At 38.5% G+C, this 17795-nt stretch overlaps 1 protein-coding gene and 1 non-coding gene across 4 annotated transcripts; one reads left to right on the top strand and one right to left on the bottom strand.

Annotated features, from left to right (window-relative positions):
* Positions 1 to 5938: 5938 nt before the first annotated feature.
* Positions 5939 to 17680, top strand: LOC131334151 (uncharacterized). Of its 3 annotated transcripts, none has more exons than XM_058369037.1 (2): positions 5939 to 6424; positions 16947 to 17680. In XM_058369037.1, exons 1-2 carry the CDS (start codon positions 6035 to 6037, stop codon positions 17022 to 17024), a joined length of 468 nt encoding a protein of 155 aa, XP_058225020.1. In that variant the 5' UTR covers positions 5939 to 6034; the 3' UTR covers positions 17025 to 17680. The 3 variants fall into 3 exon arrangements, with proteins under 3 accessions (XP_058225020.1, XP_058225019.1, XP_058225021.1); XM_058369036.1 differs by lacking the exon at positions 16947 to 17680 and adding an exon at positions 9277 to 9799 and having other exon boundaries at positions 5959 to 6424; XM_058369038.1 differs by lacking the exon at positions 5939 to 6424 and adding an exon at positions 15537 to 16220.
* On the bottom strand, positions 11477 to 11674 carry LOC131335014 (U2 spliceosomal RNA). The gene has a single exon (XR_009202408.1). It is a non-coding gene; the product is annotated as a U2 spliceosomal RNA (small nuclear RNA).
* Positions 17681 to 17795: the final 115 nt, after the last annotated feature.

Below are 17795 nucleotides of genomic sequence, written 5' to 3'. Positions count from 1 at the left end.
GATTTATTAAAAAAACTTAATAAGGGTATATTAAGTTAGGAAAATCTAACCGAAGGTAGAATAAAAGAAAAACACCTAGATGGCTGACCCCATAAAAGAAAAACACCTAGAGTCCAAAACTCTTAAAAGGGCAAAACCCACACACCCAAATGGGCAAGAGCCAAAAAGACCAGGCCAAGTCAAGCTCAAGAATCCAAACCTAATCCTAATTTGTGAATCTACAATCACCCACTGCCACCACCCAACATGTGCCGCCACCGGCACACCCAATCAACCGCCAGGACCGCGCACCACCACCATACGACAATGAAACAGCTGCGAAATCCACGAGATGCCGGACCCCACAAGAGGCCTCCGAGAAACCGCTTGTGTGGCCAAAGTGAGCTCATTACACAAATTATTTAGTGGTCTCGCAGATGTGCCAATCATAGTGTATCACTGTATCATCTTTGTGTATGTTCCATGTACTTTGGAGAAAATTTCACACGAAGCCAATGAAGTGTTGGTCATGCTCTTGGGATCATGCTTAGGACTAAGACTTGTCCCTAGTACAATCCATTTGATTGTTGTTGATTCATACTTGATTAATTTCACCATCTAAACTGTTTATTTTTTAGGTCTGTCAGGAAAACATTCATTCAAAATCAAAAATTCTAGTCTGCAATTTGGAATACATTCGGCTCACAACAATAAATCACTAAGAGCACTTCCAAAGAAGGTATCAAATTTCTATACAAAATATTGATTTGGAGATACACGTGGCAAGTTGAAAAGTCACTTGCAACACAAATGCTCCAAGAGACTCGCGCGCCAAACTTGAATATATATTTTTTTTTTTACCCCTTTGACTTTATGGGTCCCATTTTTTATTTTATTTTATTTTGAGCAAGATGAATTTTATAAAGGAACCATGCAAGCTCAAAGAACTCAAGGAAATAGCCCACTTTGCTGAAAAAACATATTAAATTCACCAATCATCATAAATCCTATAATTGAATTGATGATGTGATAAGTTCAATAGAGACGGTTTCCCTACAGTATTTCTTCCCAACTGCAGAGTTTGCTAATTTTACGGCCTATCAGAAATACTAGATTACTACCTGATCCGAAGACATTTCATTTAATTTCCACCCTCACTAGTTAGATCGGAATCCAACAGAGCCCGGCCATTTTTCAGGAAGAAATGACTTTTCATTATCCAGTAGTGTGTATTCGATGAACGATTCAGATGTGAGATGAGCCCAAGAAAAGGCCCTAAAATTAGCAAACTACGACAAGGAAGCCATGCACCAATATGCATGTCACTGCAGGGGGATTAAAATTGAGTTTTAAACAAGACCGACCCATATGACATCTAAGTTGGTTAATCTATGTATTTTAACAGTATGGAGAGCAGGTGTTTATAAAGAGACAACTAGACAAGGAAGGAAAAGCCAGAAGTTAGCTTGTCTGCAGTCCACATTTCGACCGACTGGGGGAGCTGTTGTCCTTTTAAGGGAAAACGTTCACTTCGTAGAGCTCGTTGAGTTGAACAAGTATGCAAAAAACCAGTTTGATCGGATAAGTGCCTGATCGGAACACATATAACTTGCTAATAATGGGTTATAGTAGATTTGATCAAGTGTTTCGGATCCATTCTTTTCAAGACAAAAAGGTTTCGATTAGGTACTTAATGAAATCCGATCGAGCTGATTTGTTACATATTTGTTCAACTCGACGAGCTCTACGAAGTTAACGTTTTCGATCATTGGAACGAGACTGAAGCACGGCCCCTTTGGCCGAGACAGCAGGCAATTGTCCCTTAAAGGGACAGCAGCTCCCCCAACTCCCATTTGGACCGTAGAGGTGAGGTTGAAGTGTTCGCAACCGTCGGATGATGTTTTTAACGGTCGAGATTTAAAAAAAACATTTCACTTTTCTCTAGAAAAGTTTTTTAAAATCTAGACTGTTGAATGTAAAGATGAACAGCTGTGATACAACATTGGCTTTCTGCAGACTGCAGAGAAGCCGGGTCCAAGTTATTAATACCTGTCATCTGGCTTATTGTTATTTCCCCCTAGCTAGAGCAGGTAGGCTACTAGTTTCTATATTTATTACTCCTATGCCCATACAATTGAGCTGCGAGCTTAGATGGTGTGGCAAAGTGGTGTGACAATTTAATGTGTCTGTAGTATTTTCGTTGTGCTTATTCCGAGCTGTTTGGCTATTAGAGAGAACCAGTCTCAAATAATAACAAAAAATGAAATACAACTAAGTGATAGATGCAGAAATTGTACTTTAGCGGTAGTTCGAATTGTATGTATTTCTTACAAAAATTTTGTCCATAACTATACAAGCTTCCTGTTAGATTTGGATGGAGACGGGATACGTAGTTCTGTTTACCCTTATTCTGCACGACAAAAAATTGCTTGATAACATAAAATTTTAGGATTATAAAGTTTGAGTTCAATTCAAAACCTAGGCAGCTGGGCTCATGAAATTTTATTTAACTTGATCTCGGCTACGGCTAGAGTTCACTTAAAAACTTAACCAGAAAATCTACACATTATACTGTAAAACTTAACGAGCTGCACCAACTGTTACTTTGACAAATGTAGAAGTCTTCCACGTGCTAGCTGACTGCTGATGGCATCGAAACGGATACCCCACGTAGAAATTAATTCTATCCACCGCAGGTGGAAACGACACTTTTCCGCTGCAACCCACTGTGCGTCCCATCGAGTATTTATTGTTGTAATTTAAATCATTCATATTGTAAGACCTGCAAGGTAGTATTTTCATGCAAAAAATTAGCTTGATCGGACATCAATATGTATAACTAAATTTGAATTTTGGTTTATAAAATGCACAGTCTGATTCTGTAAATAATTATAACGATAAACAGCCTATTTTACAAAATAAAATTTAATTTTTTTATATACTTTTTTTTTTTTGGGTAAATATTTTTTTATATACTTAACGATGCCTAATCAAGTTTATTTTTTTGCGTGGATATACTATTATGTTGGGCTTACAAGATGAATGGTTCAGATAATAATAAATAAACGGTGGACACAAAAAGGCAGTGGTGAAAAAAATGAGGTTTTCAACCTCCGGCGGAAAAAATATAATCTCGTATTATTAATGTTTTTTTTTTACATAATAATACTATCAATAAATGAAGTGATATTAACTATCCCAAAGTTAGAGATTATGACTGGTTACCTTTATCGAAGTAATTATTTAATGCTCCAGGAGTACCAGCTGGAGGAATATCATGGCCGTGCATTAGCCACACACTTGATGGTGGAATATTTTTTTTTAATTTTTATCAACAAAAGTGGAGTAACAATTTACTAGGTATGAGGCCATTCACAGTGATATAATAAAAAATCAATTATTTTTAAAGTTAACAATATTTGTACAAAAGATGACTCACAATGGTATAATTAAATTTAGCAACATCCTTAGAAATAATTAAATTTTAGGCTTTGGATAATTAAAACTAGCAACATTTTTCAATAATCAAGATTTATCGACCCTATATCACATAAGTTAACTAGTTCCAAAATTTGTATACACGCATGTTTCAATTGGTATTTTCTTCTTCTCTTCTTCGCCAACTTTATATCTTCTCCACTTTACCCACAAACTATTTCTCTTTCTTTCCCTCCAAAAGTGAAGTTCATATCTCTCGATCATCTACAATTCAACGCATTGTCATCGGATTAAGGTATTTCACTCTTCTTTCCCGTTTCTATTCCCCCCCCCCCACAAAAAAAAAAAAAAATTATAATAGTAGGGAAGGAAGTTACAGATTAATTTTTTTCCAAAATTAAGGGAGATAATCGATATATTTTTGCCCAAAAAAATACGTAAATGAAGAGAAGTGAATGTCGGAAAACGGGGGGGGGGGGGGGAGTGAAATTGTTGTGAACTCCTTATTTTGGTTATAGACTAGAAGCGACTATTGTGAATCTCAACATTGGTAAGTTTAACAACCTCTTAAATGAATAATCAAAAGCTGATGTGTCAACGTTTGTTTATCTATTTTTGATTATACCATTGTGGATGGCCTAAAGGAAGAAATTCCAACCAAAAGTTAAAAAATACAGTCGGAGAGACAAAACCCACAACAACACTCGATGATGGAACATACACCGATGTGTAGTGAAAATAATAGGGAAAATGACAGCTAAAGACGTTTTTTGATAATTAATATCCGCCAAGGACATTTTCAGCATTAACAAATATTCTCAGCCTGTTCTTGGTGGATATTAATTATCAAAACACGTCATGGGCCGTCATTTTCCCAAAATAATATCGCATGGCTTTGGAGATTGCTCTAGGATCAAGTGATAATTTTTTCCTTTTTTATGGACTTCACTTAAATTTGAAATTTTTTTTCTTATTTGAATATTTTTTTCGCATTTGTTAGCCGTTAAAATTTTGGCGCAAAACTAACAAATGCGAAAAAAAAATGACAAATTCTCATATTTAAGTTAAATTTAATTTAAGTTCATAAAAATGCAGAGTGATATGAGCTTAAAGATTCATATTATTAAAGAAAATATTATGTATTAAAAAGCATAATAAATAGTTTTTTTGAAGAGATTCAAAATACTGGTTATTGGGAGGACAGAGCGGTAACATTTCCAAAAAAAAAACATTTCTGGTAACATGAAAGACACTAGGCTCCGTTCTAAAACACCTTCTTAAAAAATAAGTACTTATTTCACATTTTCAAATTCAAAAATAATATAAATGAAAAATTATTTTTCAATTTTTTTTCACCGTATAAAAGATCTCAATGAGATCTATCAAACAAGATCTATATTGGTAGGAAAATTATTTACGTAAACACATAATTTTTAAACTTGAAATTGCCTTCTTAAAAAATAAGTATTTATTTCCGTTTCCGGAATGGGCCAGAGAAGAGAAGTGTCGTTTTGTTGAATACTTCATTTAAGATTCTACTGAAGACCGAGGTAGACTGCCAACAACCGCTGCAGAGTCATTCATTACAAAAATTGAGTTGAATACAATGTCAGAAAAATATAACCATAGTGGTGATTTGGGTTACCTTGCAAATTTTAACTGAACTGGATCTTGGTGTAAATGGATTATGAATTCTCGATCATGTACTAAATTAACGATAAATTCCTGAGAAGGAGTGATACTACAAGGATCGAGTATCACCTCCTATTCCACGGTGCAAAGCTCGGATTGCTCTTTAATGACAGAAAGAGAACTATCGAAAAGAGAGAGAGAGTTTCTCAGAACTCTATTTCATTTTTGTATATCTCTTGTGTGTGTTCTTTATGAACATCCTGCAAGAAATAAATGGAAAGAGCATCCTAGATATTTTAAAAGTCTTCTAATCCTAAGAGATTAGAATTATTTTAACTTCTCCTATCTTATCATCAAGAGGAGATAGGACTCTTTAATATATGGGTCATCGGGTCATGCCCACATGGGCGATCCGATTTGGTCCTGGACCGGTCCCAAATTCCAACAGAAATGATACGGTCCAGAAAACCCAAATCATACAGTGCAGAAAACCCATGCCAGGAAAACCCTCCATGAAAATAAATGAGCGGTTCAAATTTAAAAAACTCGTTCAAAATAGAGTTCTGAACTGTTGATTTGTTTCCTGGAGGGTGTACTATTTTGGGTGTCGTGAATTGTACTACTACTCCTGAATTGAATATCTAGGAGGAGGAGGGTAGGAGACAGCTTAGTCACGTAATACTTCAAAATGGCATTCCCTTCTCCTCTCAATCATCGCTCCGTACTTGTGCTTTCGATCCCCGTACTCCCGAAACGTAATACTTCAAAATGGTCTTTCATTTTCCTCTCAATCATCGCTCTACACTTGTGCTTTCAATCCTCATACTCCCGAATTTTAATTGTTTAAGATGTTTTTTTTGGAAGACATTTTTACACTCATGCTTACGGACACGCACACACACTTGCATTATGTGACTTATCAAGGAGGGAGGCATATAAAAGAGGAGGAGGTGACAAGATCGTGTCATCAGAGAACCTAGAAATAATGGAGGATGCTACATCAAAAAAGGAAGTGAAAAACAATACAACAGTTATTGATAATACCCCATGGTATTGTTATCTTGAAGAAGCTATAAGGGTTTTCCTGAGGTGCTTGGGTTTTGAGAATCACGAGTCCACAAAATCTGGGATCAAGGAGAAGGAGTTGGTGGTGGTGGAGGACTCTTCTTCTTCTATAATAAGTTCAGAAAAAGATGGTGAAAAAGGAGTAAATGAACCGAGTCATGCTGTCCAAGATTCTTCTGGTTCAAACGCTGGAGGAGGAGGGGTATCAGGAGCAACGGATCCAGCAGCTTCAACAACTGAAGACCCAGATGCAGCTGATTCACCTTCCACACCAGACCCTGCTTTAGCTTCTCCTGCTATAATATCACTTGTAAGACCATCTCTCTCTCATTCTCTCTCTCTCTCTCTCATGGATTCATTCAGTGCTTCTACACATTGGTGTGGGAGCAATAATTTGTGATAGAGCCCATACCGATATTGGTGAGAAATAATCCAAGGTACTAAACAATTTGTCCTCTCTTTCCAATCATGTGTGCAGAATCTACTCTTAGAATTTTTCGTAAGCAATACTATTAGAGTGCATAACGTGTCCATCGCATATCAAATTCTTTGGTAGTTAGCCTCAAGGGGTTGACTTGGTGGTCAAAATCTAAGATTTAGGAGTTGTTTTCTCTTAAGATCTCAAATTTAAAACTTGTCAGGTTTTAACAATTCCTTTGGGACATGTCCATACAAAGCTTTGTTCTGATTTTAATTGAGCTTTGGCTAGTGGGCGGTAGAATTGTGCCCTATAATAGTCGAGCTGAGCATAAATTGGCCCGGACACTTTAATTAGAAAAAAAAATTTCTCTTGACAGTGTAAGTTTAATTTCCAAGTTTTTTTGTTGGGGTAATTTAATTTAAAAAATTGTTGTAAGGTACATTATAGGGTTTAATAATATGCCCAGTCCACCTTATATTTCTAAAACACCTCTAGTCCAGTCCATTCTTTTTGTTAAAGCCTCGGGTCCAGCTTCACTTTTTGATTGGACAAAATTGCCCTTTCTTTTTAAGTTTAAACGTTATCCCCACAACTACTACATCACAGCCACTACCAATCGAATCTCTCTCCTCCTCCTCCGCTCTCTCATCCCTCTCTCTCTAACCTCCCCACCGACCCAGTCCTCAACGCCACCGTAACGCACCGCCTCATCACCTTGCACCACCACCTTGCACCACCGATCACCGAGCCCACCATCTCCTAACAACAGAAACCGGCCACCACCACCACCTCCTCACCACCACCCACGGACCTTATCAGCACCGCCGAGCACCACCTGGTCACCACTGTCGTGTTCACCATCATCACAGCCGAGCTCCACTGATAATTTAGATTGCAAATTTGCATTTTTAGACTGCAAATTTGTAATTCAGCCAAGCTCCACTGAGAATTTAGACTGCAAATTTATATTTTTAGACTGTAAATTTGTTAAATGAACACCAATGTCAGAGAAAATTTAGATTGCAAATAAAGACATTTTCGTAAACTTTGTAGTAAAAATGCAAATTTGCAGTTTACACACAAATTTAGACTGCAAATTATCAAATGAACACTAACGCCAATGAGAATTTAGACTGCAAATTTGTTAAATGAACACCAATGCCAGAGAAAATTTAGATTGCACTTTTAGACTGCAAATAAAGGCGCTTTTGTAAAGAAGAAGTGGTGGTGGTGGAGTGATAGAGGCGGCGTGGTGGTAGCAGTGGTGGTGTTGGTGATGGTGGCGGGGTGGTTGTGGTGGCGCTAGTTGTGGTGGCGGTGGCATGGTGGTGGTCATTGTGATGGCGGCGGCGGTGGTGACGTGGTGGTGATGGTGGTGGTGGTTGTGATGGCAGCATTGTGGTGGCGGCATTGTGGTGGCTGTGGTGGTGGTGGTGGTGGCATGGTGGTTGTCATTTTGGTAGTGGCGGCGGTGGCGGCGTGGTGGTAGAGGTGGTGATGGGTGGAGGTGGCGGCGTTGTGGTGGTGGTGGTGGCGGCGGCGGCGTGATGGTGGAGGTGGTGGTGGGGGCTGTAGTCATTGTAGTGGTGGTGGTGGTGGTTATGTGGTTGCAACAAGATCCAAAAAAATGAAAAAAATACATTTTTTGTATTCGTCAAACAAGACCTTTGTTTCTTTTACATAGGATATTTTTGTCATTAAAATTATTAGTGGATCAAAGGTGTTAGAAATTTTAGAAATATACTGGGTGAATTAGAAACATGCTATAATGGACCTATAAAAAAATCTCCCTAATTTAATTTTATACCAGCAAAAACAACCTTTTACAATGGGGACTACAGGGGTATGCCCCAGGATAACAATATCACAAGATGTTTTTAATTTGATATATCTGTATGTAATTTATGCAGATATAGGTACACTTTAGGGTTAGGTCTGATCTATGATGCACCGACTCGGACACCGAAATCGACACCGGGACACGGAAATTCTAAAAAAATGGGGACACGCTATGTGTATATATATATATAAATAAATAATTATTTTTTAGCACCCATGAATTTAAAAAAAATTATAATTTGGCCCCAAATTTTTTTAAAAAATTTACAGTTTGACCCCTAATTTTTTCAAAAATTACAGGTTGGCCCCCAAAATTTTAAAAAAATTACAGTTTGACCCCTGCGGTGTTCCCATCAGTGTCCCCAGCCGTGTCCCCGCCGTGTCCCCATGAAAAATTCAAATTAAATTATGGGACACCCCACGTGGCGTGTCCCGTACGTATCCTTGCGGTGTCTCTGTGTCCTCGTGTCCGACACTGCGATATCTCGACCTCTAGAGGTGTCGGTGCTTCATAGGGTCTGATAAACGAACCGACCACTTGAGTTCAATCTCATGTTCGGTTGCTAATTAATAGCGATCATTTGTGATCGATTTATTCCATAAATTTTACTATATACTTCAATGTTTTTTTGAAGCACTTTAAGCATTCGATTTATTCCATAAATTTGTGATCGGCTTGATCAAAGCTCATTTGCAATCGATTTGTCTTATTAACAAGCCAAGCTCGAATACATTTCTAAAATTCGTTAAATTTTCGAACCAAACTTCAACAGTAAACTATTTGACTCGTTCGGTACGTTTAACAGCCCTGGGTACAGTGCTCTGTATGAGTAACCAGATTTGTTTTTTTGCTTAGTAGTAACTAGAGTACGTATTTGATGTTTTATTGTAAATGAATGCAGGAAGATACTGCAACAACAGCTGCGAGGAGATCTTCACGGCCACCTATTAACTCTGGAAGTGGCCCTCAGACTAACTGATCCAACCCGTCTCTCCTTCCGTCTCATTTTGTTTGCTTTCTACGGGAGACCGTGCCATTTTGAACTCGAAAAATTAATTACTAGCCAAAATATTTTTATGAATTTTTCTTTGCATCATTCGAAAGATCTCAAGTATTTTGACTGGTTTCAAGTTAAAAGTTCGAAAAAAATGTTCTCGCAAGCACCTTATTTTTCAAGGTCAAAATGACACGATTTTACGTCACAAGCATACAAAAAGGGACGAAAGGAGTAATATATTTCCCGTATGTAGGTTTTGATGTTGTTAATTTGTTTATTTGTGGTTTTCTTTTTTCTTCTTTGGCTTCAACTTCCCGTTTGACTCAGAGACTAGAACTTGTGTGATATACCAAGACGTGTTTAGAAACAACTCTGGATATGTGAATTCTGATGGCGAATTTTGAAGCCAGGCTTGTTTATTTGCTCACAGCGACTCTATACAATCTCTACAAGTACACAAGCATGCCTATGGCACACAACAGCGGAGTCAGGATTTATCGGTCTACTTGGGCAAATATTTTGATTTCGTTCAATACTCCGAATATTAGACAAAGTTGTGGTGAAATTTAGAGAAGATGGTAACCACCTCATGCACATATCCCTTTTCAAAAGCTTAATAAGTTCCCTGCAAAGTAGGGACTTCTTGGGGCTCAGATAGTCAGATTGTTAATCTCTGAACATGAGGGTCTAGCTCAAGTCGTAAGTAGCGTTTATAACTTAGTTTATATCGAGAGTACGTTGTGTTTGGACTGTCCTCAACGCCCGCTAACCCATTATGTATACATATATGACGGGAATGAGGAACGGGAGAATCCATTCAAACTTTAGAGAATCTGGATGCGTTCGAATTTTAGAGAATCCAATCAACTATATTTTCTACATGAACGGCAAAATCAACAGATCCCTTATCAAAACCAGTGGCTTCAAAATGGGGCCGGAATGATACTCTCGCATAAGCTAATCGAAACAAATTATCAGATTGCATAATCTGCACAAACCGCAACTTCATAAGATGATGAATGCAATTGTAATTTTTTCACCAAACCCCAATCACCCTCCGTGTAAGAGGCTCAATAAACTGGGTCACTCTTCATCTATTTCGATCCATTCACATAATTGGACTTTTACCATTAGCCTGTAGTCTATGTGGAAACGCACTCCAATGGACCGATGGCACGCACCAGTGAAATCAAGATTTTTTCTGGTTTGTTGAATATTCCTACAATACACAGAAAATTCGACAAGGTTGTGAAATTTTGGCAACTTCAGTTAGCCCTTTAAAGCTTACTGAGTTGTAACCTCCTAATGCAAATATATCCCTTTTTAACTGCTTAATACGTTCCCTTTTTAACAGCAAAGCAAGATTTTATTAACCTTTGGAGAGTTACGAAGATTAAATGGATAAGAAGGAAGACGACATTACAACAAGATGGAAGCATCCCAACAAGTTGGCACCCAACTTACTCGACAATCATATGCCCCATCGAATCCTCTAAAACGCAATTAGTTGGAAAGGTTCCAACCAAAAGCATATAGAACTGATCACATTAGGACAAGCCCTAATAATATCAGGGTAGCAGAGCAATTACAACCAAAAACAATAGTAGAAAATATCGCCCTTCGTTTGAAACGAATTCCAGTACAACAAAAGAAAATGTCACCCAATTCCAGCAGAGCCATTAACATCAATTTTATTCACCAGCCATTCCAAGTTTCCAACTATCGATTCAGTGGCAGTTTACTCTTTCGTCACCGGAAAACCTGGCCGCTAACTGGTTCTTCTACCCGGTGATTAAGGCTTCGGCTGGGCTATGGCTTTGAAGCGGCAACAGGCATTGGCGATGGATTCGTCGTAGGATAGGAAAGGGGTCTTAAAATGATGAAACATGCGATTGTAATTTTTCATCACCGAACCCTTCGTGAGGGGCTCAATAAACTGGCCATCTACGTTGAATGTAACACTAATCCAAGTCTTTCGTCTATTTCCGCATCCCCAAGGGTTAGGTCCACTGTTTATAGCCAAGGGTTAGGTCCACTATTTATAGGTCAGTGGAATCTTTATGCTCAAAACACCCATCCATGTAAAATTTGGAACTCGTTTTGGGTGGGGTGCGCCAGGCCAAGGCAGTAGTGCAACGCCAAGGCGACGCTCAAGAGACTCCAATAGCAAGCTATTGTGATGAGCCTCTCACCCTCAAAAAATTAATTTAATATCATGTGAACCGATGGCCCACGTATCAGATATTAAACTGATAAGAACAGATACTACACTTGATCTTAGCCAAAAGGCCGAGAAAGGTATGAGTGCTGAATGTGTCGTCTGCTTGTTTTATTAGTCATCTTATCTCTCTCCCTTTTGGTGCTTAGACGATGTGGGAAGCAAAACACAAAACTGGAGCCTTCTTTCAGGGGCACTGCTCTCTCTCTCTCTGCGTGTGTATTCCTTTAACCACGACTACGAGAAACCTGCTGATTACCTATCATGTGATTGGTTTTGCGTTTGAAAATGTTTGCCAGCATATATGTATTCATGCTCCCGATAGAGAGAAAATCGATTTTTTTTATATCTGGAAATCTAAATAATAGCAGCGACTTCATGGAAAATTAAACAGAACCACCAATTTCATGAGGAGAATAATAGAAACCGCTCTAACTTGCAATAGTCTACTGTAAATTCTCCATAAATTTCTCTTGCCATGATACGTACGAATAGTAATGGCCTAGGACTTGCACATAAAGAAAAATCCACGCGTAACCAAAAAAGTATTTGAACAAACTGCAGCTTCATATAGAAGATTTTATTTTTTTTGAAATGACAAACAGAGATACAAATAAAATAAAATAAAAAACTAAGGGGGTTTTTCTCTAGCAATGAGATCCTCAATCCCAGGAGGGATACAACCTGGATAAATACAAAAATTCCTATCAAAACTTGAAGAAACAAGCCTGTGAGCTGCACGATTTTGTTCCCTGTAGACCCATGAGAACTTCCAGTTTCTCCCTTTAGCCCAACATTTGACATCAGCAACCAGCGAAGAAATTTCCCATTGGCAGTGGTGGCCTTCCTTCAAAAAATAGTCGATCAGCTCCTTGCAATCAGATTCAAAAATTGCATCCATAGTGCCCATATCAGTAGCAGCCCCACACGCTATACGAAGGGCCCAAGCTTCTGTAAAGAGTGCCGAGGAGGCAATGATTCGTCTAGATCTCCAAAAAAGAGCTTGTACACCACTATCTCTAGCTAAAAAACCAAAGGCAGCTTTGCTGTGGGAAGACGAAAATGCTCCATCACAATTGAATTTAACGCAATGACTAGGGGGTAGGGTGGGGGGGAACCCACCTTTCCATTCTTCTAGGATTATTGAGAACCCCCCTACCTTCACTAACCTTGTACGTACGTGGCCTAGAGGTAATCTGTGTTTGCAAGGTTTGCCATGGCAATTGTTCTATTAGGGTTAGGAAGGTTACCATTGAAAACACAATCATTACGTGCCTTCCATATGGACCAGCAAACTTGAAACACCAGACCTACCACCTCAGTTCCAGCTTCCTTAGCCATGCTACCACATAGAATATCTTCCGCCCATTTATCCACCGTTACTGTTGATTTCTCGTTAATCCAGTAAGTTAGGCCACACCGAAACCAGATAGCTTTAGTCCATGAACATCTGAACAGAATATGCTCAATGGATTCGGTTTCCTTCTCACAGATCGGACAAAGCGGGGAGTGAGCACATTTCTTCTTGTAGAGATTTTCCTTAGATGCCATCCAATTACACACAATTCTCCATATAAAGTTACGTACCTTTGGAATGGTGGGAATGGACCAGAGCTTTGTCCATACTTTCTGAGGAATACTACGAGAAGAAGAGGGCCTCTGGATTCTCACTCTAGCTTTCAAGTTGTAAGCTTGGACATATCCTGACTTGACAGTATATTTGCCAGACTTGTAGGGGCCCCAAACTACTTTATCTTCAGACTTTGTGATGCTAATAGGAATCTTCAATATGGCATTGGTTTCATTTTTGGTAACACAACTTCTGAGTTTTCCTTCATTCCATGTCATAATATGATGAAGCATGTGTCAACTGTAAATTTTCATTACCAAACGCAATCACCCTCCATATAAGAGGCTCAATAAAATGGCCATTTGCATTGAAAGTTACATAAGTCCCAACTTCCAAATTATGAACGATTTAAGCAAATGGTCACCACTATGACAGTGGCAATAAAAGTGAGCCAAAATGTATGAAAATTGAAGGATGGGCTTCTATATGAAGTAGATTAATTCCCATCTAAGCAGCCTAGCATACAACGGTCACCGCCAGTATCTTCCCTGCAAATTGCTTTGATGTTGTCTTTGATCACCACCTAACCCAAAAAAGCAAATCCTATACGTTTTTTTTTTATAAAAGAGAAATCAATTATAAGATTCTGTGGAAAACTTAAATCAATCCTCCAAAATCCAAAACTAAGGAAGTCGGTTTAGCTCTGTATTAGCATGACCAGCTAAAGAAACTCTTGTGTCGGATTTCTAACACTTAAATTATCAAGTGAAGAGGCAAACATGGATGTCAATTCATAAGGTCTGACACTCTATGTGGTTTGTAAATTTTAAGTTGGTATATCTCTCTGTATGCTTACATTTTGGATGGTTAATCAGCTTATTTGATGCCGTAAATGAATAGGATGATGCAGCAAGAACAGCTGGGAGGAGACTTTCAAGACCACCTATTAACTCTGGAAGTGGCCCTACATGGGACTAAGTGATCCAACCCCAGCCCTCCTCTAGCTTTAATTACTTGCACCCCATAATTTCGTCTTTGTAGAACAAGGCCAAGCGATCTGCCGAAGCTGTGGGATGTAAAAATATTGTGGGGGCTGAAGAAATCCTTGAACCTCTTCCTCCTTGCTGTTGTATGGTGAAAGGGTATATAGAACGATGAACTGGGTACCTAAAAACCGAAGGGGAGTGTACCTCCGGGAAGATGCTCTGACGAGCAAGTTAGTAAGAGCCCGAGAGTTAGAGGAAAGTATGCTTTTAGTGAAGTTTGTAGGAATGAGAGAGATTAGATCCTTTACCTTGTGGTATCACCTCTTATGTATAGGCAAGGCTTTGAGTTTTGGACAAGTAGATGATGCCACTTTCGGCTATAAGTAGAAAACTTCTAGATCATGTCATTTTCGGCCATAAGTAGAAAGCTTCTAGATGACCCTTTGATTCCCACTTGTAAGCACTATTCCTGAGATATTTTCCCGAATGATAACGTACCTTCCGAATGAAAGCTTTATACCGCCGAATGTGCTAAGGTCTTACCGAGCGATCATGCGGTAAAACATGCCAGGAAGGGAATACGCTTGGGAGAGCCTCTGGGGGTTAGCACATGCTCAGCGGAACAGCAGATCGAGTGCCTTCCCACGATGTGCAGTGATGTTACAAGCGAACTGAGGGTCCTGCCCTATTGGTTCTGAGTACGAAAGAACCCTCTGGACCTTCCGAACCATGGATATTCCGGCCCCCCACAAATATATCGGTAGGTGTTAATATATATGTTGGTACATATATAACTACATATTAAATTCATTTTTTTTTTTGGTTTCATTTCGTTATTTTTTTTCCTGGGCTTCGACTTTCTGATTGAGAGACAGACTAGGACTTGTGTTGATATGCCAAGGGAAGTGTTTTAGAAAGAACTCTGGACATGTATTTTCTGAATGTAAATTTTGAAGTCAGGCTTGTTTATTTTCTCCTAGGTATTGTGTACATTATATACTTGATGCAATAAGCCAATTTCCACCAATAAAAAAAATCAAGATTCAGTGTCGTTGGGCGAATATTTCATTTTCCTAAAATACCCCCAAACTAGACAAAGTTATGACGAAATTTAGCTGGCTTGAGTTAGCTTTGAGGGATAAGATGGTAAACTAAAACTTATTGAATTGTGACCGCCTCATGCACATATCCCTTTTTGAAAGCTTAACATGTTCCCGTCAAATTAGGAATTTCTTGGGGTTCAAATCGTTAATCTCTTAACCTTAGATCTGGATCAGGTGGTAATTAAAGAGCTAGCTAGCGTTGATAACTAGGTTCATGTTGAGAGTTTGACTCGATCTCCTTAACCCACGCTAACCCACTAAGATGGTAAATTTAAAAACTTAATCAATCGTAACCACCTCATGCACATTCCCCTGTTTGAAAGCTGAATGTGTTCCCTTCATAGTAGGAACTTCTTGGGGTTCAGATTGATAATCTCTGAACTTGAGGTCTAGCTGAAGTGACAAAAAAGAGCGTTAATAACTTGGTTCATGTCAAGAGTTTGACATTCCTTAACCCACGGTAACCCACTATAAATATATATGATCGATGTACTTTTCTTCTTCATAATTCGACACTTTTCGAAGCACCATTGGTTCTATTTCGTCAAACAACAATTCATAATTTCTAGCCTACTGCAAAGGTAATGGGAAATGAGAGAATCCATTCGCCAAAAGTATTAAGAGAAACAGGATGCATTCATATTCTAGTGAATCCAATAAACTATGCTTTCTTCATGAAGGTGATTGTATTTTCTTTTTTCTTTCTTTTTCTTTTTGAGTCGAACCACGAATCTACAAAATCTGGGGAGGAGAAGGAGGTGGTGGTGGACTCTTCTTCTTCTTCTATAAGTTCAGAAAATTGTGGAGTACTAAATGTAGCAAGTGCTGTCCAAGATTCTACTTGTTCAGACGCTGGAGGAGGGGGATCAGGAGCAACGGATCCAGCAGCTTCAACAACTGACGACCCAGATGCAGCTGATTCACCTTCCACACCAGACCCTGCTTTAGCTTCTTCTGCTATAATATCACTTGTAAGACCATCTCTCTCTCTCTCTCTCTCTTGGAGTCATTCTTAACTCTTAAGTCATTTACCCTGTTCTGTTTTGAGGGAGGTTTCTTGATAGTAATGAGTGGGAAGAGAGAAATAGAAAAAATTTATTAGAGACCGCGTTCAGGAATTTTGAGACCCCAAAACGAATAAGGCCAATTGGTGTGAGAGCTAGTATATACTTTGTGATAGAGCCCATACCGAAGTTTGATTGTGTATAGTCAACCTCCTCTCTTTCCTATCATGTGTGCAGAATCTACTCTTAGAATTTTTCATAAGCAATGTTAGGGTCGTTTTCACTATATTTTTGGTAAAAGGCCATTTTAAAAGCGATCGTTTGTGATAAATTTATTTCATAAATTTTATTATATACTTCAATGTTTTTTTGAAGCGCTTTAAGCATTCGCACCAAGTTCGAACATACTATTGCTCTCATTTGACATATGTTGTTTAAAACATTCAAGCTACTCTAGATTGATCGGCTTGATCGATCAAAGCTCATTTGCGATTGATTTGTCTTATTAATAAGCCAAACTCGAATATATTTCTAAAATTTGTCAAAATTTCAAACCAAGTTTCAACCGTAAACTATTTGACTCATTCGGTACATTTATCAGCCCTACGTACACTCTATATGAGTAACCAGATTTGTTTTTTTCTTAGTTGTAACTAGAGTACGTATTTGATGTTGTATTGTAAATGAATGCAGGAAGATACTGCAACAACAGCTGCGAGGAGACCTTCACGGCCACCTATTAACTCAGGAAGGGGCCCTCAGACTAACTGATCCAACCCTCTCTTCAGCGGTGTTACGCTCACCGCTCATCTTTTACTGCTCACATTCACCTTTCAATCTCACCGTCCATCTCGGCAATCAACGGTCTCTACGGTGAGATTGAGACCGATGGGAGAGCGGTAAAAGATGAGCGGTGAGCGTAGACTTTTTGCTCTTACTTACAGCCCATAATTTGATTGAATTATGGTTGTTGTCCATGTTAATAACTACACATGAACTCTCTCTATGTCTCATTTTGTTTGCTTTCTACGAAAGACTGTGCATGCCATTTTGAACTCCGAAAATAAATCACTTCTCAAAATAATTTTTTGAATTTTTTTTACATTATTCAAAATATCTCGAGTATTTTGAATGCTTTCAAAAAGTTCGAAAAAATATTCTTGCAAGCATCTTATTTTTCAAGGTCAAAATGACACGATTTTACGCAACAAGCATACAAAAAGGGGTCGGAAGGAGCGATACATCTCCTGAATGTTGGTTTTGATGTTGTTTGTTTATTTGTGGTTTTCTTTTTTTCTTTGGCTTCAACTTCCCATTTGACACAGAGAGACTAGGACTTGTGTGATATGCCAAGGCATGTGTTTAGAAAGAACTCTGGATATGTGAATTCTGAATGCAAATTTTGAAGCCAAGCTTGTTTATTTGCTCACAGAGACTCTATACAATCTATACAGATATACTAACTACGCCATGGCATACGACAGTGAAATCAGGATTTTTATTAGTCTGGTTAGGCGAATATTTTGAACCAGTGTGAAGATC

Source organism: Rhododendron vialii, chromosome 7a, assembly GCF_030253575.1.
Source record: "Rhododendron vialii isolate Sample 1 chromosome 7a, ASM3025357v1".
Classification (NCBI taxonomy): Eukaryota; Viridiplantae; Streptophyta; class Magnoliopsida; order Ericales; family Ericaceae; genus Rhododendron; species Rhododendron vialii.
This window is presented reverse-complemented; position numbering and strand designations above follow the sequence as displayed.

What these genes read in the sequence shown, in the direction of transcription:
- LOC131334151 (XM_058369037.1), top strand. Translation starts at nt 6,035, where the DNA reads ATGGAGGATGCTACATCAAAAAAGGAAGTGAAAAACAATACAACAGTT. An exon ending in CTCCTGCTATAATATCACTT is followed by an intron (nt 6,425 to 16,946) that starts GTAAGACCATCT and finishes AAATGAATGCAG; the next exon opens with GAAGATACTGCAACAACAGC.